This window comes from Vombatus ursinus, unplaced genomic scaffold, assembly GCF_900497805.2.
Source record: "Vombatus ursinus unplaced genomic scaffold, bare-nosed wombat genome assembly UNPS02014859.1, whole genome shotgun sequence".
Classification (NCBI taxonomy): domain Eukaryota; kingdom Metazoa; phylum Chordata; class Mammalia; order Diprotodontia; family Vombatidae; genus Vombatus; species Vombatus ursinus.
The window spans coordinates 5,420,564-5,443,644 of record NW_020954637.1 but is presented as its reverse complement, the minus strand read 5'-3'; the positions used below and the strand labels follow the sequence as shown (position 1 = coordinate 5,443,644).

The 23,081-nt window shown below is 43.7% G+C and overlaps 1 protein-coding gene across 1 annotated transcript in view; it reads left to right on the top strand.

Annotated features, from left to right (window-relative positions):
- Positions 1–23,081, top strand: part of VWA5B1 (von Willebrand factor A domain containing 5B1) — a 77,168-nt gene that overhangs the window by 29,534 nt on the left and 24,553 nt on the right. The window contains exons 9-16 of the mRNA XM_027841327.1: positions 1,629–1,739; positions 3,982–4,184; positions 4,818–4,932; positions 7,210–7,392; positions 14,788–14,956; positions 16,867–17,051; positions 19,119–19,320; positions 19,887–20,243. Coding sequence (XP_027697128.1) covers positions 1,629–1,739; positions 3,982–4,184; positions 4,818–4,932; positions 7,210–7,392; positions 14,788–14,956; positions 16,867–17,051; positions 19,119–19,320; positions 19,887–20,243 — 1,525 coding nt within the window. The remainder of the gene's footprint in view (positions 1–1,628; positions 1,740–3,981; positions 4,185–4,817; positions 4,933–7,209; positions 7,393–14,787; positions 14,957–16,866; positions 17,052–19,118; positions 19,321–19,886; positions 20,244–23,081) is intronic.

Here is a 23,081-nt window from a genome sequence, read left to right as displayed (position 1 = left end):
AATCACAGTGTCCTGGACATTAGAATTATAGAATATTCTAACATTAAAATCATAGACTCCTAGAACCATGGAATCTTGGAACACAAGCACATTAGAGCCTTAATATATTAGATTTGGAAGGGACTGAAGACATCTTTTTGTCCAGCTTTTCCCCAAAACCTGCAACCCTATTCCCTGCTTGACTGTATTGAGTGATAGGGCACTCACTAGCATGCCAAGGCAAGAATACTCCATTCCATCGTTGCACAGTTGGCATTGTCAGTAACTGTTTCCTCTATTGAGTTGAGGGAGGGAAACAAACTGCTGGGAATGAAAGGATAGAAGGATGGCCATTATGTGTCCAAACTATGCCAGCCAGACACTGACCCCCAAAGTTCTTTTTTTTAATAATTAATTTATATATTTTTAGTTTTCAATGTTCACTTCCACAAGATTTTGAGTTTTAAATTTTCTCCCCCTTTCTCTCCTCCCCACTCCCCAAGACAGAGTGCAATCTGATATAGGCTCTACTTATACATTCATGTTAAGAGTATTTTCACATTAGTCATGATGTAAAGAAAAATTAAGACTAATGGGAGGAACCATGAGAAAGAAGAAACAAAATAACAAAAGAAAAGGAGAGCAAATAGTGTGCTTCCATCTGCATTCAGACTCCATAGTTCTTTCTCTGGATGTGGATAGCATTTTTCATCATGAGTCTTTTGGAGTTGTCTTAGATCCTTGCATTGCTAAGAAGAGCTAAGTCTATCAAAGCCAGTCATCGCTCAATGCGACTGTTTACAATGTTCTCCTGGTTCTGCTCATTTCGCTCAGCATCAGTTCATATAAGTCTTACCAGGTTTTTCTGAAGTCCACCTGCTCATCATTTCTTATAGCACAATAGTATTCCATTATATTCATAAACCACAACTTGTTCAGTCATTCCCCAATTGATGAGCATCCGCTCAATTTTCCATTCTTGGCCACCACAAAAAGAGTTGCTATAAATATTTTTGTACATGTGGGTCCTTTTCCCATTTGTATGATCTCTCTGGGATGCCGCCCTAGAAGTGCTATTTCTGGGTCAAAGGGTATGCATATTTTTATAGGCTTTTGGGCATAGTTCCAAATTGCTCTTCAGAATGGTTGGATCAGTTCACAACTCCACCAACAATGCATTAGTATTCCAATTTTCCCACATCTTCTCCAACATTTATCATTTTCCTGTTTTGTCATGTTAGCCAATCTGATAGGTGTGATATGGTACCTCAGAGTTGTTTTGATTAGCATTTCTCTAATCAAGTGATTCAGAGCATTTTTTCATATGACTTTAGATAACCTTAATTTCTTCCTCTGAAAACTGCCTATTCATGTCCTTTGACCATTTATCTATTGGGGAATGATTTGTATTCTCATAAATTCAACTCAGTTCTCTACATATTTTAGAAATGAGGCCTTTATCAGAGACACTGGCTGTAAAAAAAAAAAAGGAAGCTTTCTGCTTCCCTTCTAATCTTGGTTGCATTGGTTTTGTTTGTGCAAAAACTTTTCAATTTAATGTAATCAAAGTCATCCATTTTTCATTTCGCAATGTTCTTTATCTCTTGTTTTGACCCCAGAGTTCTAATAGCCCTTTTTTCCCTACCCAGGATGCCTTGATACTCATTCTCAAGAGTCTCATGCCAACATGTCTGTTCAACATCATTGGATTTGGTTCCACCTTTAAGACCTTATTCCCTTCCAGTCAGGTCTACAGTGAGGTAAGAGAAATATGGCTGACCCCCACCAGACTGAGTAGTAAGAAAGAGAGGGGAAGACCTGAATTTTAAGGACTTTGTAAGCTCCTTGAGAGCGAGGACAGTTTTTCATGCCTTTTTTTTTATATCTCCAGTGCTTAGCACAGTATCTGACATATAGTAGGCACTTAATAAATGCTTCTTGATTTGACTTGATCTGAGCTATTTTAGCTAAGTAACACAATGAATAGACATGGAGTCAGAAAGAACTGAGTCCAAATCCTGCCTTACACACCAGCCACATGACCCTGGGCAAGTATATTAAGTTTTCTGAAATTTAGTTTCCTCATCTGAAAAATGAGGTGACTGGACCTAATGGTCTTTAAAGTTGCTTCCAGCTCTAAATCTGTGATCGCTAGCCTTATGAAGTGGCATTCCAACTAGAAACCAAGCCAAGTGCAGGGGCTGAGTTTTTGAGGAAACTGTTGAAAGTTGTATAGTCCTCAAATTCATGGCCCTACTGGCTCTGACCATTTTAAATGAGGCCGTTCCCATGCTTACATACATGTAGATCCATCAAAAGTTCTAGGCCCAGTGAGGCAACTGGGATGTCATGGGCCAAAAATGGGGCCTGGACCTCAGTTTCAGTCCCAGCTCTGCCATTAATTCACTGTGAGACCTTAGGAAAGTCACTGAACTCTGTGCCTGAGCTTCCTCACCTGTATGACAAAAGCATTAATACTTGCCTGAAAAACTCATGGGGGCTATTTGATAAGGATATAATGAGATAAGACAATATGTATAAAATGCTTTGTCAGCTACAAAGCAATACATAAATGTGAGTCATGTGGGGCCTGACAAGTGATAACTGGGGTGGGGGGGGACAATCAGTGTAGCTGCATCAAGGCACAGCATGGAAGGGTCATGGGGCCAACAGACCATGGGATGCTGATCTGTAAGGAACATAGAATGTTTGAAACAGAAATGGTCTTGAAATAGAATTTTAGAGCTGGCAAGGACCTTAGAAATCACCTACTCCAACTGCCTCATTTTACAGATGAGGAAAATGCAACTGAGAGAGTTAAAGTGACTTGCTCAATGTCACACAGCTTGGAAGAACCACAAGTATTAAGAATAGTGTGGAAAGGAAGGCAGATAGCGGATCTTTGGAGAACAGGGAATGCTGGCCTCCACACCCAGAAACATTCCTCATGGGGTCTTAAAGCTCCCAGATAAGTCCAAGAGATTTTGATGATAGCTGTTGGGACAGCCTTCTCTATCTGTCTCTTATTCTGTATGCAGCTCAGGGACCTGATCTTCTTGACCCTGGTCTGGATCAGATCCTGACTTTTAAGCTCTTCCAGACCATAAGTGGAGGAGAAGCCTTGGAAGAAAGAGGAAACTTAGCTGATGTTCCCCATCCCCCAAGTTTTCTGAGTCAGCTTGTCAACCTGGCCACTGGGGGCACATGATAGCTTGTGAGCATGAAGCAGTAGAGTTCCTGATTGAAAGAGGTGGGATTTTCTAGGCTTCTCTTAGGAGAAGAATTGGTTAGTAAATGAAGGTGCTTTATTCCTGGCAAGAATCTACTTTGTCTTTGTCCTTGCTTCACAGTTGAGGTCTGACCACTCCCCACAAGAAAGGAACACTGGTCTGAGAATCAGGGAACATGGGTTTGATTCCTGATTCTGTCTCTACCAAGGCCATTCACCTCTCGTGGCTTCAGTTTCATCTACAGAATGAAGTTGTTGGGCTATGCCCTTCCTAAGGTGCCTTTCATGTGGGACAATCTGTGTTCTAACATTCTTTGTACCATTTTAACATTCTAACATAAGAGAGGTGGCATGGTATGGTGAAAAGGACATGGTACTTCGGGTCAAAGAATCTGGTTTCAAATCCCATCTCTCCCACAAATTATCTGAGTGACCTTGGACAAAGCACTTAATTTCTCTGGGCCTCAGTTTCTTCATCTGTAAATTGTGAGGGAGGCTAGATGATCTCTGAGCTCCTTTCATGCTGTAAATCTATGATCCAATGATTCAATGAATCTGCTTATGGAAAAGGTAGACTTTGGTCCCAAAGACCAGAAAAGTATTGGAAGCCAGGGAGAATCTGTATGTCAGTCCCTAAGAATCTTAGGAAATGATCAACTTCTGGGTGACTCCTAAGGTCTTTCTGCCTTTACCTCTGTGTCTGTCTCTGTCTTTGTCTCTCTCTCTCTCTGTCTCCCTCTATAGAGACTCTCTCTCTTCTTCCTGCCTTTCAGGAGAGTTTGACTACTGCATGTGAAAACATCCAGCATCTTCAAGCTGACATGGGTGGCACCAACATCCTGTCCCCACTCAGATGGGTCACCCGGCAGCCCACACATGGAGGCCACCCACGCCTACTCTTTCTTCTCACTGATGGCTCAGTCAACAACACAGGGAAGGTGCTGGAGTTGGTACGAAGCCATGCTTTCACCACCAGGTTAGTTGGGAGGAGGGGATGGGGGAGTGGGATACAGGCTTGGTTAGAAAGACAAGCTCTGGGAAGCCCGGGCAAAGAAATTCTGAAAATGCACAGGGAGGGTCTAGATTTTGAAGGTGTTCTGCTCATTCAATAAATTCAATGTATATTAAATTGTGGAATGTAAGCCCCTTGGAATCAGGAGCTGTTTTGCTCTTTCATTTGTACATAGGAGGTGCTAGATGAATGAATGAATGAATGAATGAATGAATGAATGATTTTATTAACTTAGAAGTATTGACTAAGGGCTTACTATATACCAAGCATTGTACTAAGAACTGAGGATACAAATACAAAATTGAAAGGCAGCCCTTGCCCTCAAGGAGCTTACATTCTAATCTGAGAGATAATACATCAAGGAATGATGAGCAGGTAGATATTTTGGTTTGGAAAATTAGAGAGATGTGTCTCTGGTGCCGAGAAATTTTGTTTTAATCTTACACATGATTTAGTGCTAAAGTAAAAATTCTTGTAGTCAAGGCCTGCCTAAGGTTCCCTTCCAGGGAGGTTTTTGCTTGATTCTCCCTAAGTGATAGGGAGAAAAGGAAGGAAGTGGGAATTACAGCTTCACTCCTCCCCTCCTATCTCCAACAGGTGCTATAGCTTTGGGATTGGTCCAAAAGCCTGTCCAAGGCTGGTGCAGGGGCTGGCAGCTGTATCTAAAGGCAGTGCAGAGTTCCTGGTACAAGGAGAAAGGCTCCAGCCCAAGGTGAGTTGGAGGGCCACCATGACCCTGAGTTCCCTTACCTCCCTCATCTCCCTTATCCTCTACACTCTATCCTTTCCACTCTCTCCTTCTCTCCTCTCAGGCCATTCTGTCAGACCAATTGTCTATTGCCACCAGGCATCCTACCTTCTTGGAGGAAGGGGGTGTCAACTCCTTCAGAGGAGCTCAGAGGATGGGGCAGATGTCTCTCCTCTCTGAAGGGAATCGCCTTTGGTGATTCTCATTCCCACTTTTCAAATGAAGATACTGAGGGTCAGTGTGCATGTGAGACTGGCTCAATCATCTGAGTGACAATAACAACCCCAATTTTCACTCTTCCAAATACTATTGCATTTAGCCTCTAATCAAATGCTTAGCTCCCTCCAAAACTCTCCAAAAGGTCAGTAGAACAAGGATTATTCTCCCTGTTTTGGTATGAAGTTGCTGAGAATGTTCTAACATCTATGTTCTAAGGTTCCTCTCAGTGGATCCCTGAAACTAGGCTATATATTTAATAATGAAAGTCTTAAGTGGAGAATCTCTTCAGCAGGTCCTTACAAATGCAGAGGAGCCAGACTTATCCCTAATGAGCTCCCACATGGAGTATCCCCCCTGCCCTCACTTTCTCAGCTCACACTGGCAGGTTGGATCTGCAAAAGGGAGATGACCACTGCTCCCCTCCAGGCTCTAAGGAGAACCTTGAGTTGTGACTCTTAAATGCTGTCGTTCATAAGCTTTATCACATGTGCTCCACCAGTATTAGTCAGTCAGTTGACATTGACTAACCTTTACGAAAGACAGCTTACTGAGAATGAATAAGAGAATGAAACATGTTATGAAACATTCCCCCAAACTGAGGGTGTACTTTCTCCTGTGCACAATCTCAATCCCTAGGGAGAATGGGCTCAAACATAAGGCACAAATGTAGACCACATGTTGGGTCAAAGGGCACTTAGCAACATCTAAGCCTAGGAGTCCTTTTCGATCATTGAAGAGTACTCACCAAGTTCACTGCAGGCAGTGATTCCCAGTGGATGACTTGTTTCTTTGGTCAATTGGGCTGGAACTTTATAGAACACAGATACTCTGAAAGTCCCTACTGCTGACTCTGGATGGGCCTTACCACACCAAGTCAAAATATGGTCCATTCTATCTTCTTATTCACTTATCTAAGATGAAGAAAGAATAAACACAAGAGAAACAAAAAGAACAGAGGCGCCATGCATTCATAGACACATGGTAGCCAGGTGGGAGAATCCAACTCACTGCTGTCCTATCCCCACTGCAATAGTCTTCCTTCCAAGAAAAAGAGAGCTAGGCGCTAAGATTGCCCCTTATTATCTCCAGGTAGTTCTGCCTCAGTAGCTACATAAAAGACTTCATCACAATGTAATAGGAACCTCTGAGTCATCCTGACCAAAAAGAAGTCATTTGAGAATGCCCATGCCTGGTCTGAGCCTCTCTAACACCCAAGACTGGAGCAGGCCTGCCCCAAGCTTCCATGCACTTGCCTGGAATTCCAACTGAGAATGCCCCAGGGTGGGGATGTCAAGGGGATCAGTACATATGTGATTAGTTGATGAATAAGCACCATCCTGAATAAATTTCCATGGTAACAGACAAGTAGGTAAAAGCTTTCCAGATTTTGGTGACATCCTCAGAGCTAAAGTCTGTGTGATGTCATGGAAAGAACCCAAGAGACTGGTAGTCCCGATATGTCAGTTCTGGTTCTAACACTGCCACTAACTAGCTGATTTTAAACAAATCATTTCACTTTTCTTGGCCTCAGTATCTTCCTCATTAAAATGAAGGCTTTGTGTTAGATGATTTCTAATATCTCTCCAGGTTCTAATATTCTATATTCCAAGGCCTATTTTAGCTCTAATGTTCTAAGGTCTCCCCCACCTGTGACGTTCTATCTTCTAAGGTCTACTACTGCTCTGATGCTCTATGTTGTAGGATCCTTCCCACTTCTGACACTCTGTGTCCTACAATCTCCCCCAGTACTGACATTCTGTGCCTTAGGGCCCATTGCTGCTCTGACAGTCAATGTTCTAAGGTCCTTTCCTATTCTAAGAGACTCTGTTCTCACTTTGAGAAGTAAAGAAAAAGATATATCCACACATAAAGATCCTTGCTGCCACTTCCATCATCACACCCCCATATTTTTGTATATTCTGTTCCCAAAATGATGCTTTCTTTTTTCCTGCACATATCTCCTGCCAGTTTCTATGCCCATGCATGCCCTTGAATATGGCTTCTGCTCCCTACCTCCTACAGATGATCAAGTCTCTGAAGAAGGCCATGGCCCCTGTTCTCAGTGATGTCAGCGTGGAGTGGAATTTTCCAAAGAACACAGAAGTCTTAATCTCACCTATCAGCTCCAGCTCCCTCTTCCCTGGAGATCGGCTGGTGGGCTATGGCATCATGTGTAGCTCTACTTACCACCAGAGCTCCAGAGTTGTAAGTAGCCAGAGGGACAGATGGGAACATGTCATGGCTTGACAACTCCTCTTTGACCTGGATGTACTGCTCCTTCTGCCCTAGTCCTCAGTACAACTGTTTACATTCAACACAGAATTGAGGGTGGAGAAGTCAGACCAATTTCAAATCCTTAGGAGAGCTATGGATGCCAGTGGAAGATGTAAAGAGAAAAAGGACTAGGAATGGAGTGAATGGGGTTTGAATCTTTGCTCTATGCTGCAATCTTGGGTAATTCACTTATTCTCTCTGGGTCTGGATGTCTTGATCTTTTAAAAGATAGAGCTGGACTAGATGATCACTAAGATTCTTCTAGCTCTGACATTCTATGCTCTAAGGCTTGGAAACCCCCCACCATTCCTGACTCCCTGCATTTTCCCAAATCAGTATTTGTCTTCAAATTTTAATTATAGAATTTTAGAGTTAGGACCTCAGAGTCCCTTTAGTGAAACCCAGCCATGAACAAGAATTCCTCCTACATCCTACCCAATGAGTATGTAGCCTTTGCTTAAAAACCTTTAGTGATGGGAAACCCATTACCTCCTTACCTTCTAAGACCTTCTATTCCACTTTTGAATGGCTAGGATAGTTGGAAATTTTTTCTTACGCCAAGTCTGAATATGCTATTTTGCAACTTCTAGCATTTGCTTCCAGCTCTGGGGCCAAATAGAGCAATATTAATCCCTCTCGCATATGACCGTCCTTCAAATACTTGGTAGCTCCATGTCTCCTCTAAGTCTTCTCTGCTCCAGGATGAACATCCCCAGCTCTTTCACATAGTTATATGATATGATTTTAATTGAGGCTTCGCATCCTCTTAACTGACCTCCTCTGGATACTCTCCAAGTACGTCTTGTCTTGACTCTGGTGCCCAAAATTGAACACAGTATACCACATGCAATCTTACCAAATCAGACAAGAGTGAGAGGATCATCTCCTTTGAACCCTGTTCTATTAAAATCCAGACTTCATGGTAGCCTATGTCCAGCTTTGTTCTCTTCTTTCTCAAATAGTAAACTTTGTTTCAAGGTTCCCATTGCATTGATTCCAGGAACCAGTTCATCCTTTTTGGTAGAGATCAACCTTGGATTAGAAGTTCTCACCCTTGGTTCCTTCACCTTTGGAAGGATGAAGTTATCATTCAGTCAAGAAAACATTAACTATTCTACTTAAGCCACACAGAAAACTCCAGCAGCTAGGTGTCCAGGTTATTGATGTTCCTCATCACCAATGTATCATACTACTTTGGCAGGCTTGTTATCTGTTTCCCAAACTCCTCACCTATTTCTTTTTCCCATCTCAATGATCTTGTTGTATACCCCAATAACAGTGTTTTTGTTTATCCAGTTGATCATTACCTGATTGTTTTCCACCATGTTCCCCACCTCTAGTTCCTGTATTTCCTCAAGGGAAAATTTCTTCTGCATATTCAATGTCTTTCCCCTTTTATCTACTCTGTTCCTTTTGAATAAGGTATGCCCTTCTATCTATAATTCATTCAGAGTTCACATCCCAACAAGATGTCTTAGTGATGCCAACGAAGTCTACTTTTCCTCAATGCATTAGCATCTCTCATTTCTTTTGCTTGTTACACACATTTCATGCACTTTTGTGAAGTCATCTGAGACCATGGACTATACTGTCAGTTTATTCCTTGGATTTTGTCCTTTGTGAATTTGTGAATACCTCTACTACTATTCTTCTTTCTTCCTACTCTGTAGAGCCTATTTTGGTGCAAGGAGTTTTCTTCCTCTCCATCATGTTCAATTAAAATCTCTTTTGGTTATAATTGCAAAACTGTAGACAAATATATTTTTACCAACTTTTTTTAGATACACTCCATCCTTGGTCAAGAGCCTGTCATTCCTATATTTTATGCTGTGGTTCAGAAATCCAAATGCCTTTCCCAATCACCATTTTTGTGACCAATTATTCACTTCCCAAATCTGCTTTTCTCTTTTAAAGCTCATGCCTTAAATAGTCAGCAATGAAGAAACTACAATTTATATCCCTAAAGTGTCCAGCTACATGCCCAAGACTTAATAATCCTCAGAAATTCTTTCTAGATTTCTTCTATCATTATCATTTTCCCCACATGAATCACTAGAATTTGTTGTTATTTATTTTGTTTAACTAGTCTTGGGAGGTTCTCTGTCATACCTTAGACGCGTGGCCCAAGAAGATGGCAGACCTCTCTACCTCAGAACCTCTCATGAGAGGATTATCAGCCCCCACTTATTGTCCCTTCCTCTTCTGCCCTTTCCTGGGTCTCTCATCTGATAGTGCTTGTAGATCCATGGCATCATTGCTCAGAGAAGAGACAGTTTGTTTCTGTTTGTTAATCCCAGATGTTCCAGCATCCCTCTTGAGTCTCTCTTCTGCATCATGTTCTCCTGCCCTCCAAACTCCTGGCATACATCAGAATTTCCTTTTTTCCTTTCCAGCAACTTTTTTTTTGCTTTTGAATTGAAGCCCTTCCAGTTTTGTTTTATCTTATTTTGTTTGCTTGTTTGTTTGTTTGTTTGTTCGGTTGGTTTTTAAGGAACATTCCTTCTCTTCCAGGAGGGAGCCTAGCCTGCCCTTTGATCATGGATAGAGGTCACTTAGCCATAACAGAAACACAAGCATTACCCAGTCTTACAGTACATCACCACAAGAGAGGCTGTCACAGGGAGGAAGAGGAGCTGGAGTCATTGTGGAGTAGTGGGAAGATCACTGGTCTAGGGATCATATGGACCCAGGTTCAAATCCATGCTCTGCCCCATACTAGCTTTGCAACTACGGGGCAACTAAGTGGTACAGCAGATAGAGGAAAGGCCTACACTCAGAAAGACCTGAGTTCAAATCCAACCTCAGACACTTATTAGCTGTGTGACACTGGGTAAGTCACTTAACCTCTGTTTGCCTCAGTTTTCTCATCTGTAAAATGGGGACAATAATAGCACTTACCTCCCAGGGTCGTTGTGAGGATCAAACAATTAAAATCAAATAAATCATCCAATATTTATTAAGTGCCTAATGTGCGCCAGGCATAGTAGTATGGCCTGAGGACACAAATATAAGGGATGAGACAATGTGTACTATCAATGAGTAATAGGGATTATAACAAATATATGCATAAATATAAAGTTTATATATATATATATATATGTGTGTGTACACACACTTATATACACACAAAGTCGTTCAATTTAAGGTTCTTTGGGAGTAAGGGCTACACATCGGAGATCAGGAAAGTCTTCACACAGAAGGTGGTGCCTGAGCTGCGTTTGGAAGGCGGAGACTCTATGAGGTGAAGTAGGAGGGCATCCCAGGCATGGGGAATGGCCAGTGCAAAGACGTGGAACCTGGAGATGGAATGTCATGAGTCAGGAACAATGAGAAGGCCAGTTTGGCTGAGTCACTGAGAACAGACAAGGAAATAAAGACCAATGAGGATGAAAAATTTGGGGATCAGATTTTTTAGGATTTTAAAAGCTAAACTGAGGATTTGATATTTTTATTCTAGAGGCAATAGAAAGTCCCTGGGGTGGGTTAAGTAGAGAAGGCATATGGTCAGGTTTGCACTTAAGGAAAATTCCTTTGGCAGAGGAGATGTATGCACAGACTAGAATAGAAAGGGAATCTAGGGGGCAGCTAGATGGCGCAGTGAATAGAGCTCTGGCCTTGGAGTCAGGAGGACCTGAATTCAAATCCAGCCTCAGACACTTAACACTTACTAGCTGTGTGACCTTGGGCAAGTCACTTAACCCCAATTGCCTCACTTTAAAAAAAAAGGCAAAAAAAAGAAAGGGAATTTAGGGGCCAGCTAGGTGGCGCAGTGGATAGAGCACCGGCCCTAAAGTCAGGAGGACCTGAGTTCAAATCCGGCCTCAGACCAAACATTTGACACTTACTGGTTGTGTAACCCTGGACTAGTCACTTAACCCCAATTGCCTAAAAAAAAATGAAAGGGAATCTAGTCAAGAGATAATGAGGACCTTACCTGAGGTGGTAGTGGGGGAATGGGGAAGGTGACTATGTAAACCTTTATATCTGTAAGCATTATGTATATATAGTATGCATGTTCAGTGGATGTGGAGTTCAAAGAGGACTAACACCTCTTCTGTGATGGATGCTGAGCCCTTTTCAGGCCTGTTCACCCATCTTTGGTGGCCACCCACCAGCCAACTCTTCCTTGTAGCTCCAAGAAGCTTTAGCATGCGCAGTGGCCACAACCCAGTAATGCCTCTCTGCTAACAGGCTAAATCAAGTGGAGGGTAACCAACAGGCCTCAGACTTTTGGGTAAGTTAGCAGGGTGTCTACCCTAAGCACGTGAAGATTTCCCCCAGTGGAATGATGAGAACGACATAAAGGCAGCTGAAGCAGGCTCTGCGGAGCACATAGAGCTTGGTCAGACATTGAAGGTGCCAAGGTCATCCACAGCAGCCCAGGCCACGGCCAGCTGTCTTGTCTTCTGTCCTACCCCTGGATTTCTATGACTCTGGAAGAGAGAGTGAGGCCGATGACTTTGTGCAACTCTGTCTCACTTAAATCCGATTCATGTACCAGTCCGAGACATCATCCCTTGTTGTCATTAGTGCTCTTTAAAAACTAAGGACAAACAACAACAATACTTTAAAGAGTTTGTACAGATATCAGTTATTACTAGGCTTCTTTCCCTGCCCCCGGAAGAAGGATTATGGACAGAGGGTGGAAGTTGTAGAATCAAATTTAGGCTGGTTGTAAAGAAATACTTTCTCACTATTTACTGTGCCAAAGCAGAATGAGCTACCTTGGGAGATCGTGAGTTCTTCATCATTGGAACTCTCCAAAGCAGAAGTGGGAAGATCATTTGTTGGGGATCTGAAATTTAGTACTGGAAGGTGCTTCAGAGACAGGCTTCAGCCTGTCCAACCGTGCCCTCGGTCTTGTAGATTAGGAAACTTGGGTCCCAAGAAGTTGTGACTAGCCTACATTCACACAGGGAGCAGAGCCGCAGGATTCAATCTCTGGTCACCTAACTACAAATCCTGTGTTCTTGACGTTACAACACTTTGCCTTGCTAGATGTGATTGAGGGGATTCCTGCTCAAATACACAATGACATAAGTAGGAAAGTCAATCAGAGGTTCAGACTAGCTAAGGAGGAGCCATGGTAGAGCAGGAAAAGAGCCCTGGATTCAAAGTCAGAAGACCTGGGCTCTAATTCCACCTCTATCTACCTGCGCGACCTTACTATATGAGTCACTTCAACTCTCTGGGTCTCAACGTCCTCCCATGTAAAATGATGGAGTTAGAGTGGACAGCTTCTGAGGTCCCTTCTGGTTCTAAGTACATGCTTCAATGAATCAGAAGGAAAAAAAATTGAACTCAACAACTCAATGTGATAGACCTGAGAGCATTAAGTGTTGGAGGGAAGTACTCCATTTGACAAGAACTGTTGGGAAAACTGGAATGCAGTCTGGCAGAAATTTAGCTTAGTCCTACATCTTACACCATGTACCACAATAAAACCAAAATGGACATGTGACCTAAATATTAATGATCACATCATAAGAAAGAAATTAAAAGGAAGCCAGATAAAGTACTTCTCAAGCTATGGCTAGGGGGAAATTCTGTAGCTAAACAAGGTATAGCAGCGATCCCAAAAGATAAAAGATAATTTTAATAGTATTTTATTGCTCCAATTATGTGTCAAGATAGTTTTAAAATTCATTTTTATAAGATTTTGAATTTCATATTTTTCTCCCTCCCTCCCTTCCATCCTCCCTCCCCAAGACAGCAAGCAATCTGATATAGGTTATACATGTACGATCATGTTGGACGTATTTCCATATTAGTCATTTTGTAAAAGAAGAAACCGAACAAAAGGGAAAAAAACAAAAAAAAAGTGAAAATAGTTCCTACATACATACAAACATACATCAGTTCTTTCTCTGGGTGTGGATAGCATTTTCCATCATGAGCCTTTTGGAATTGTGTAGGATCATAATGTTGCTGAGAACAGCTAAGTCAATCACAGTTGATCATCATACAATGTTACTGTTACTATGTACAGTGTTCTCCTGGTTCTACTCACTTCACTCAGCATCAGTTCATGTAAATATTTCCAGGTTTTTCTGAAATCTGCCTGCTCATCCTTTCTTATCGCACAATTGTATTCCATTACATTCATATACCACAACTTGTTCAGCCATTCCCCAGTTGATGGGCATCCCCTCAATTTTCAATTCTTTGCCATCATATATTTTTGTACATGTGGGTCCTTTCCCCCTTTTTTATGATCTCTTTGAGATACAGATCCAGTAGTGGTATTGCTGGATCAAAGGGTATGCACAGTTTGATTGCCCTTTGGGCATAGTTCCAAATTGTTGTCCAGGATGGCTGGATCTGTTCACAACTCCATCAACAATTCATTAGTGTCCCAATTTTCCCACATCTTCTCCAACATTTATCATTTCCCTTTTCTGTCATATTAGCCAATCTGGTAAGTGTGAGGTGGTACCTCAGAGTTGTTTTAATTTGCATTTCTCTAATCAATAGTGATTTATAGCATTTTTCATATGACTATAGATAGTTTTAATTTCTTCATCAGAAAACTGCCTGTTCATATCCTTTGTTCATCCATTGGGGAATTGATAGTGTGATTACATGGAATTATAAAGGTTTTGCATGATACAGAAGATAAGGAAGGAATGCAGACAAGTATGGGTTGGACTAGATAACGTCTGTAGTTCCTTTCAGCTCCAAGATTCTAGGAGTCCAATTTGAAAGTCAAGACTGAAGGCCTGCCCAAGGAGACTATCCACTCCAGTCCATCCTGTATGAACAGTTATGTACAATATTCCGTGCTTGTCACAGCATTAGGGAACCATAAACACATTTCTGGGCGAGGTCTAAAAAGAAAAGTCATAACCAACAACTGGGATTAAGGAAAGCTTCATGGAGGACATGGAATTTAAGTTGGGTTTTACAGGGGTGAATTCAGTAGGAGGGAAGAAAAAAGGCATAAGAAATGGAAGAAGCAAAAGCACGTAGAAGAGAAAGTACCAGGTGTCCTGGGGCGGGGCGGGGCAGATTGTTGCTCCCATTTAATTGGGGTGTTGAATGAGTTAAGAGGTGATAGCGTGATGCAGTAACAAAGTTGACACCAGACTCGCTCTGCAGATACTTTGCTGGGTCTGAGCTCCTTGGCCAAGATGAAGCCCCACAGCATGACCCACTAGGGCTTAAAGGGGAGGAGGAAGCTAATCCAGTCCCTGTGTCTTGCCTTTAGGTAGGATTTTAGCTAAAGTACTGTTGCCTGATGAGTGCCTCTGATGACTTGAAATTCCTCCTTGATTCTCTCCTAATTCCCGGACCTTTGTTTTCTCTCCTACTGTTCCCTACGGCCAGAGTCATCATCACGGTGCACCACGCTCCCAGAGCTCTGTGTTCTACTATTCCCAGGACAAGGGATCTGCTCCAGAGAGTGGGGACTGCACCGAAGAGGCCCTGGCATTCAGTGCATCCCAGAAGGGCCAGTATACACCAGCATTCATCAGAGATGCCAACCTGGTCCGAGGTCAGTCCTATAAACACATCCTCTTCCTAAGCAGCTTGACCCTCAGCAAGAGGGATGGGATGGGCAGGATTGACCCAAGTGTATCTTTAGTTTGGGGAGGAGGGTAAGAGATCTTAGAACCTGGGAGTATCTTTGGGAAAACATCAGGAGGCAGTCAGTAGAAAAACCCCTTCCAGCTGTGCCACTAACTTGTAGTATAAACTTGGGTGGCATGTTTTCCTTCTTTGGATCCCGTTGTTCTAATCTATACATTGACAGATCTGGACTAGATAATCTTTCAGGTGCTTTTGAGTTCTAATATTCTATGTCTTCCAGCTCCAATATGACGTTCTATGTCAGGGGTGGGGAACCTGCAACCTCAAGGCCATGTGTTGCCTTTTGACTGAGTCCAAGTTTTACTGAACAAATCCTTTATTAGGGGGATTTGTTTTGTGAAGTTTGGATTCAGTCAAAGGACCGCACTTGAAGACCTAGAGGGTCACATGTGGCCTTGAGGTCACAGGTTCCTCACCCTTGCCTAAGGTCCTTGCTATCTCTTAGTGTTCTTTGTACTAATATTTTATGTTCTAAAGGACTTTCCAGTTCTAACATTCTATGTTCTAAGGACTCCTTCCAGCGTTACCATTACACATTCTAAGTTCCCTTCCAGATATTCTAAGGTTTAAGGTCCTTTCCATCCATAATATTCTATGTCCTGAGATCCCTTCTAGCATTAACATTCCATGTTCTAAGTTCCCTTCCATGTCTGACATTCTAAGGTCCCTTCCATCTCTAACATTCTATGTTCTAAGAGCTCTTCCAGCTCTGTTATTCTAAGGTATGATGCCCTCTCCAGCTCTAATATTTTATATTCTAAGGGCCCTGCTGTCTCTGGCATTCTGTATTTTGAACTCCAGCAACTTACAGAGTGTCTGACATATAGTAAGTCCTTAATCAATGCTAGCTTACTGAATGAAGTCTCTCCCAGCCACAGCCTTGCCCACTTCATTCCAGACCTGGAGAGGGTATACTTATAATAATCACTGTCCTGTTGGATGACCTGTTCTGTTGGGGCTGCTCCAAGCACTAAAGGCACTCAACCCATTCATTTTGTAACCAGAGATGACTACCTCAACTTTGGGACGTTATTGTAATTTATTACCTTTCATTTGATTGGCACATTCAACTTGGTCGAAGGGCTTTCACAGCCATTATCTCTTTGAGTCCTCGCCATGAGATAGTCAAGGCTAGGATTATTATTCCCATATGACAGATAAGCAAACTGAGGTGCAGAGAGTTAGTGAAATGATTTGATAAGGTCACACAGCAAGTTAGTTTGCAAACAATCAGGACTAAAATCCAGATCTTGGAAGTCACCATATTCCCTCAGTAGCCCTACCATGATATCTTTCAATTGCTATCAGCAAAAACAGCTCAGGGAAGCAGCTCTGTGAGATGAGAAATGAAAGTTAGCGGACCTCAGGGCCTAATACCTCTCAATAATCATGGTCCACATTTCTGTAGTGCTTTGAGATTTATAAAACACTTTCTTCATTGTCCCTTGGGATATATGTAGGCATTTTTTATGGATAGGGGAAACTGAAGTTCAGACTTGCCTAGGGTAAAACCAGGAGAAATTCTTTGAGCCAGGATTCAAATCCAGGTCTTCTGACTCCATAGCCATTACTCTTGCCAACATGGCAGCCACTATCTTCTCTGAGGCTCCGTTTTCTCATGTGTAAAATGGGGGGGGATGGTAGGGGCATGGACCTAGATGATCTCTGATCATCTCCAAATCCTCTGGTTCTAATATGTTTGCAGACTCTAACTTTACATCCTATAGCTTGGCTCCAGGACAGACTCATCTCTCCGATTTCACCTTCCCTATTCCCTGGGTCTCTAACACCATCCCACCTCCTCTCCATGAGTAGATCACTCCATGCGCCGTCGAGCGTACAGCACCAACCAGATTCCTGAACTCAAATCATGCCGCAGAACCCCAACCAGCAGTGACTCCGCCATCATAGCAGGGAAGTACCTCCTTCGGAAAACTCAAGGGCAGGATCTGCTAGACCATCTCGATACAGAGCCCTGCCTGTGGCAGGCTGAGTCCCAGGTATTGGGGAAACAACTTCCAAAAAAAATTACTAATTAAGAAGGCAACATCACAAGAGATTAGAACCAGAAGAGCTGAGTTCAAATTCCATATCTGACAATCACTATGACTATGAACAGGCAAGTCACTCAACCTGGTACTCAATGTCCTCATCTGTAAAATAGAGGGGATTGGTCGAGATGACTTCTAAGGTCTCTTCTTAATCTAAATCTATCATATCTGATGATCCTGTGACCTCTTAGGCCCCATCCACTTCTGAGAGGACCAAACAAAGTACCATGAGCTATTCAGTGACAGAGAAAGATGACTTCCAGTGGCAGGGGAGAAGGGGGCAGAGTATTGAGGAAGGCTTTATGGAGGAAGTGGTACCTGAGCTGGGACCTGGAGAAAGAAAGATTAAGAGATAGAAAGGGCCAGCAGGGAATCCATTTCAGAGGACATGATGAGTAAAGACCCAGAGGGGAGAAACAGCTAATGGCAGCATCCCAATCTGACTGAAACAACAAGCTTGTGAAAGGAGAGCAGTGTGGGAGGAAAGCCCAAGAGGTTTCCTGTCATCTCCCAGCCCTGAGTACAAAGCTATTAAAGACAGCAAGCATTGAGGACATCCTGGGGAGAAACTCTCTGTGTGTCTCAGGTACTCTCCTCCACTCTCGAGCTCTCCCTTTCCTATCCCTCATTTCTCCTCCTTTCCCCATCTCTCCTTTCTCACACCCCTCCCCAAACACTCTATTCATCCTTCCCTTACTCCCAGCCATCATCAGGCAATCACTGGCAGAGAACTGTACTAAATTCTGGGATGGTGTCTCCTTGGTCAACTTCAGCATGAAGGCATACTTGGCACACTTTTGTGTCAGGTCAGTCACAAAGCTGAGAGGTATAGCTAACCTTCTGAAGAACTGGACTGAGTGAAGAGACAAGGTGATATTGACAGGCTAGAACATTGGACCAAATTGAATAACTTGACATTTCAGAGGAATTAAATGTATTACAGTCTTACCCTCTGGATGAAAAAAAAAAAACCTTTCCAAGTAAAAGAATAAATGCTGTTAGCAATTCTTTTAAAAGATCTGGAGGTTTTAGTGGACCACAAGCTCAATAGTCAGCAGTGTGATGTGGTAGCCCCAAAAAACTAAGGTGATCTTGTAATGCATTAAGAGAAGGAGAGCTCCTAGGAATGAAGAGATGAGTTTTTGTGTGCTCTGGGCTGGTAAATCTGTTCAGGTCTGGACATCACAATTAAAGAGGGCAACTGGGGTGGAGAAGGGTCTACATTCCATGCCATATGAGGATTAATTCAAGAGAATGGAGCTATTAGTCTGGAGAAGAGAAAACTTGAGGGGAAATGACAGGCATCCTACAAGACAATGAAGGGTTAAAACATGGGGAAATGGATAAAACTTATTGTTTGGCCCCACAGAGCAGAACTTGGCACAGTGGGTGGAAGTCGGGAAGTGGGAAATTTGTGCTGGATATCAGGAAAAACTTGTTAATAATTAGGGTTCTCAGAAAGTGGGATGGGCAAGAGTCGGTGGGTTTCCTTTCCTTGGAGGTCTTCAAGCGGAGGCTAAGGGACCCTTTGTCAGGAATGTTATAGTGAGGAGAGGGGCTCCTTTCTGGTAGGGGGTGGACCAGATGGCTGCCGAGAGTTTTTCAGCCTTTAGACTCTGGGATGCTCTGGCTGACAGTACTCAAGTCTATTAGCCCAACACATGTGAAATCAAGTCAAAAATCCGTGATTGTTCAGAGGAGGTATTACAATTTATTTTAATATTAGTCTCAACCCAACAGAGCATGGAAGACAAATCTGCTGCAGACACAGTGAGGTACTCTGTAGCCAAGTAGATTGCTTTGTGGATTTTCCCTAGTTTTAGGTTATATGGTAACCTAGGTTTAGGTTTAGGTTCTTTCAGGGTAGGCAAGGGGCGCCTGAGGGTTGAGGAAGAGCAGGGCACGCTGGGGCACGGGAATGGGGCTGGGGAAGGAGGTGATGATTAGCATTAGAGTCCCTCCGCATCAACTCCCCCCATCGGGACTCACATTCTCACTCTCCTACCCCCATCACAGCACTCGAGATGTATCAGCCCAGAACTCCAACCACTCAGGATCGTGGGGAGTCCTCGGAAGTCCTTGTCACGCCCAGGCTACCTGTCCTCCCCGCGCTGGACTGAGGGCCAGTCCCAGGGCCCAGTGAAACACCAAGACCAGTGGGACACCGTCCTCTCCTTGAAATCCTCCTCCTCCGACAGCCACAGCCTCGGGGACCAGGGTGAGAAGGGCGAGGTGGTGGGAAGAAGACTGGTGGAGGAAGCCGTGTGTGAAAGCGCTTAATAAACTAGGGTGGAACGATGGCTCTCCAAGACTGGGCGGGTCCCAGTTAGGGAGAGTGGGTAGGGCCACAGGGCCAATGGGTGTGGTCAACCAGGCGGCACCAATCAGGGAGAGCAGATGGAAGCAAACACAAAATCCCACCTTTCCCTTACACCCCAACACACGATTTCAGACATACTATAGGTGATTAGTGCCGGACCTGGAGTCAAGAAGATTCTTCTGGCCTCAGACACTTGCTAGCTGTGTGACCCTGAGCAAGTCACTTAACCCTGTTTGCCTCAATTTCCTCATCTGTAAAATGAGCTGGAGTAGGAAATGGCAAACCACTCCAGTATCTTTGCTAAGAAAACCCCAGTGGGGTCACGAAGAGTCAGACACGACTTAAAAAAAAAATAAATAAACTGAACATTCCTCTGTGAATGTCTGTTTGGGTTCCAGGAAAGCCCTTTAGTGGGTTGGATAGTAACACCCTTCCCCTGAATTCTGTCTATTCCCCATCAATAGCGCCACCTCAGGACCCCTCCTGTCCCTTCGAGTCAGAGCTGGAGCCAGAGCAGGAGTCCCCCTCCAAAGGGGATGCATCATCTCAGGCCACGCCGAAGGTGCGGCTTGGCTGCCGCCTGGCCTCCCGATCTATCTGCAAGGCTGTGGTCAAAGGCATAACGAATAACAAGCCTGTGCAGTGGGAGGTAGTCTTCGACCTGGGAGCCCTGAACCAGGAGCTGCAGATCCCTGACAGCATCGACAATGACAGCGAGTATGACGGAGACCTCTGGAGAAGGACCGTCCACCACTTGGCTGCCAAGGCCATCATCAAAGACTTTGAGCAGTTGGCTGATATGGAGTGCGAGATTGAACCTGGTGAGCACCCCCACCCTGCCCATTCTCTTCCCTTCCTCACCTATGTTGCCTTCTTACCCCTCCCCCTTCCTCCACCTACTTGTCCGTCCTTCAAGGCACCATCTCCATCTTCCCTCACCCATCCCTTCTCCTTCCTCAGGCACCTCCTCCTCTTCCTGTAACCTCTCATCCCCTACCATCATTCCATATTTTCCAGGGCTCCTCTTTCTTATCCCTCATTCCCTACCTCCCACTCCAAGTACTTCTCCATAGATCTCCTATCCCCAGTGGTTCCTCTTCCTCCAAGGCTTCTCCTCCTACATCATTGCCTCCACTATCCTGCCCTTTCTGTCTTCTGGCCTATGTCTCCCTATACCAGCTCCCTATGCTGGTATAGTGGAAGGAGCACTAAAGGATCTGAGTCTAAATCTCACCTTTGGCCCTTACTTAATATGATTCATTTATTTTACTTCCTTGGGACACACTTTCAATCCATCAACCAATCAATCAATAAATATTTAAGTGACTACTATGTGCTAGGAACTATACTTAGGGGTACAAAAAGAGGCAAAAAAACAAACAAACCAGTCCCTGTTCTTGAGGAGTTTACAATCTAACAGGAGAGACAACATGCAAACAAATTTATACAAAGCAAGCTACATAAAGTATAAATAGGAAATTATTTTTATAATATAATATGTATTATGTAATAATAATAATTAAAAATAAGGAAGACACTGGAATTAAGAGGGGCTAGAGAAGGTTTCCTGTAGAAAGTGGGATTTTAGTTGAGACTTAAAGGAAGCCAAGGAGGTCAGCAGTGAGAGTGGAGGAGGGGAGTATCCCAGACATAGGGAATAATCAGAGAAAATGCCCAGACCAGAGAAATGGAGTGTCTTGCTGTCAGAACAGCCAAGAGGCAAATGCCACTGGATTGAAGAGCACCTGTCAGGACGTAAGGTGTAAGAAGACTGGGAAGGTAGGAAGGGACTAAGTTATGGAGGTCTTTGAATGCCAAACAGAGCATTTTGTATAATGAAACTGAAAGCCACAGGGAGCCAGTGAAGTTTATTGAATGGAGGATTGATATGATCAGACCTCCACTTTAGGAAAATCTCTTTAGTGGCTGAATGGAGGATGGGTTGAAGCAGGGAGAGATGAAGAGGAAGACAGACACACCAGTAAATTATTGCAATAGCCCAGGCAAAGATGACAAGAGTCTTCACTAGGGTCGTAGCAGTGTCAGAGGAAAGAAGGGGCATATTTGGGAGATGTTGCAAAGGTGAAGTCAACAGGCCTTGGCAACAGCTTGGATATGGGGGGAGGAGGTAAAAGGGAGTGAGGAATCCAGGATGACATTTAGGTTGTGAGACTGAGGGACTGGGAGGATGGTATTGCCTCTAGATTAATAGGAAGGTAGGAAAAGGGGAGGGTTTAGGGGGAGAGATAAGGAGTTCTGGTTTTGGACATACTGAGTTTAAGATGTCTACTGGACATCCAGTTACAAATGTCTGAATGGCAGTTGGATGTGTAAAACTGGAGGTCAGCAGAGAGCAGGATTTGAGAATCATCAACGTGGAAATGGTCATTAAGTCCATGGGAGCTGATGAGATCACCAAGTGAAGTAGTATAGAAGAAGAGAAGAGAAGGTAGCCCAGAACAGAACCCTGAGGGACACCTATGGTTAGAGGGCATGATCTGGATAAGGATCCAGCAAAGGACACTGAGAAGGAATTGTCAGAGGGACAGGAGGAAAACCAGGATGGAGAGGTGTCCTGAAAACCTAGAGAGAAGACAGTATCAAGGAGGAGAGAGAGTGATCAACAGTGTCAGAAAAGGCCACTGGGTCTGGCAACTAAGAGATCGTTAGTAACTTTGGAGAGAGCGGTTTGGGTGGCATGATACGGTCAGAAACAAGCCTGTAAGGAGTTTAGAGAGTGAGAGAAGAGAAAGTTGAGATGCCTATTGTAGATGCCCTCTTTCAGGAGTTTAGCTGCAAAGAGAAGAGATATAGGATGATAGTGGGGATGGAAGGATCAAGTGAGGGTTTTTTCAGGATTGGGGAGACGTGGACATGTTTGTGGGTGGTAGGAAATGAGTCAGTCTAAGGGGAGAGATTGAAAATAAGTAGAAGAGTGGGGATGACAGAGGGGACAATCTGTGGGAGGAGATGGGATAGAATGGGATCGCTTGAATGAGCAGAGGGGTTAGCCTAAGAAAGGAATAAGGCCGCTTCATCACGTGAGACAAGAGTGAAGGAGAAAGCAGCATAAGGCACTTAAGATATAGAAAATGGGGAGGAGAGAATAGGGAGTTTGTGGAGAATGGCCTCAATTTTTTTTGTAAAATATAAGGCAAGGTTCTCAGATAAGAAAGTGGGAAGGGGAGCCATGGAAGGTTTGAGGGGGAATGAAAAGCTGCAGAAGGTGGGGTAGTGAGTTGATAAGGGAGATATAGAGCAGGTAGGTGGTGAAGTGAATAGAATGCCGGGAAGACCGGAGTTCAAATCCAGGCTCAGACACTTGCTAGCTGTGTTGACCCTGGACAAGTCATTTAATTCTGCTTGCCTCAGTTTCCTCATTCTAAAATGAGCTGGAGGAGGAAATGACAAACCACGCCAGTATCTTTGCCAAGAAAACCCCAAATGGGGTCGTGAAGAGTCAGACATGACTGAAACGACTGAATGACAACAAGGGAGATATAGTAGGATTGCCTAGCTCTAACATTGTGTGTTCTAAGGGCCCTCTCAGCTCTGACATCCTGTGTTCTAAGGCCCTCCCAGCTCTGACATCCTGTGTTCTAAGGGCCCTCCCAGCTCTGACATCCTGTGTTCTAAGGCCCCTCCCAGCTCTGACATCT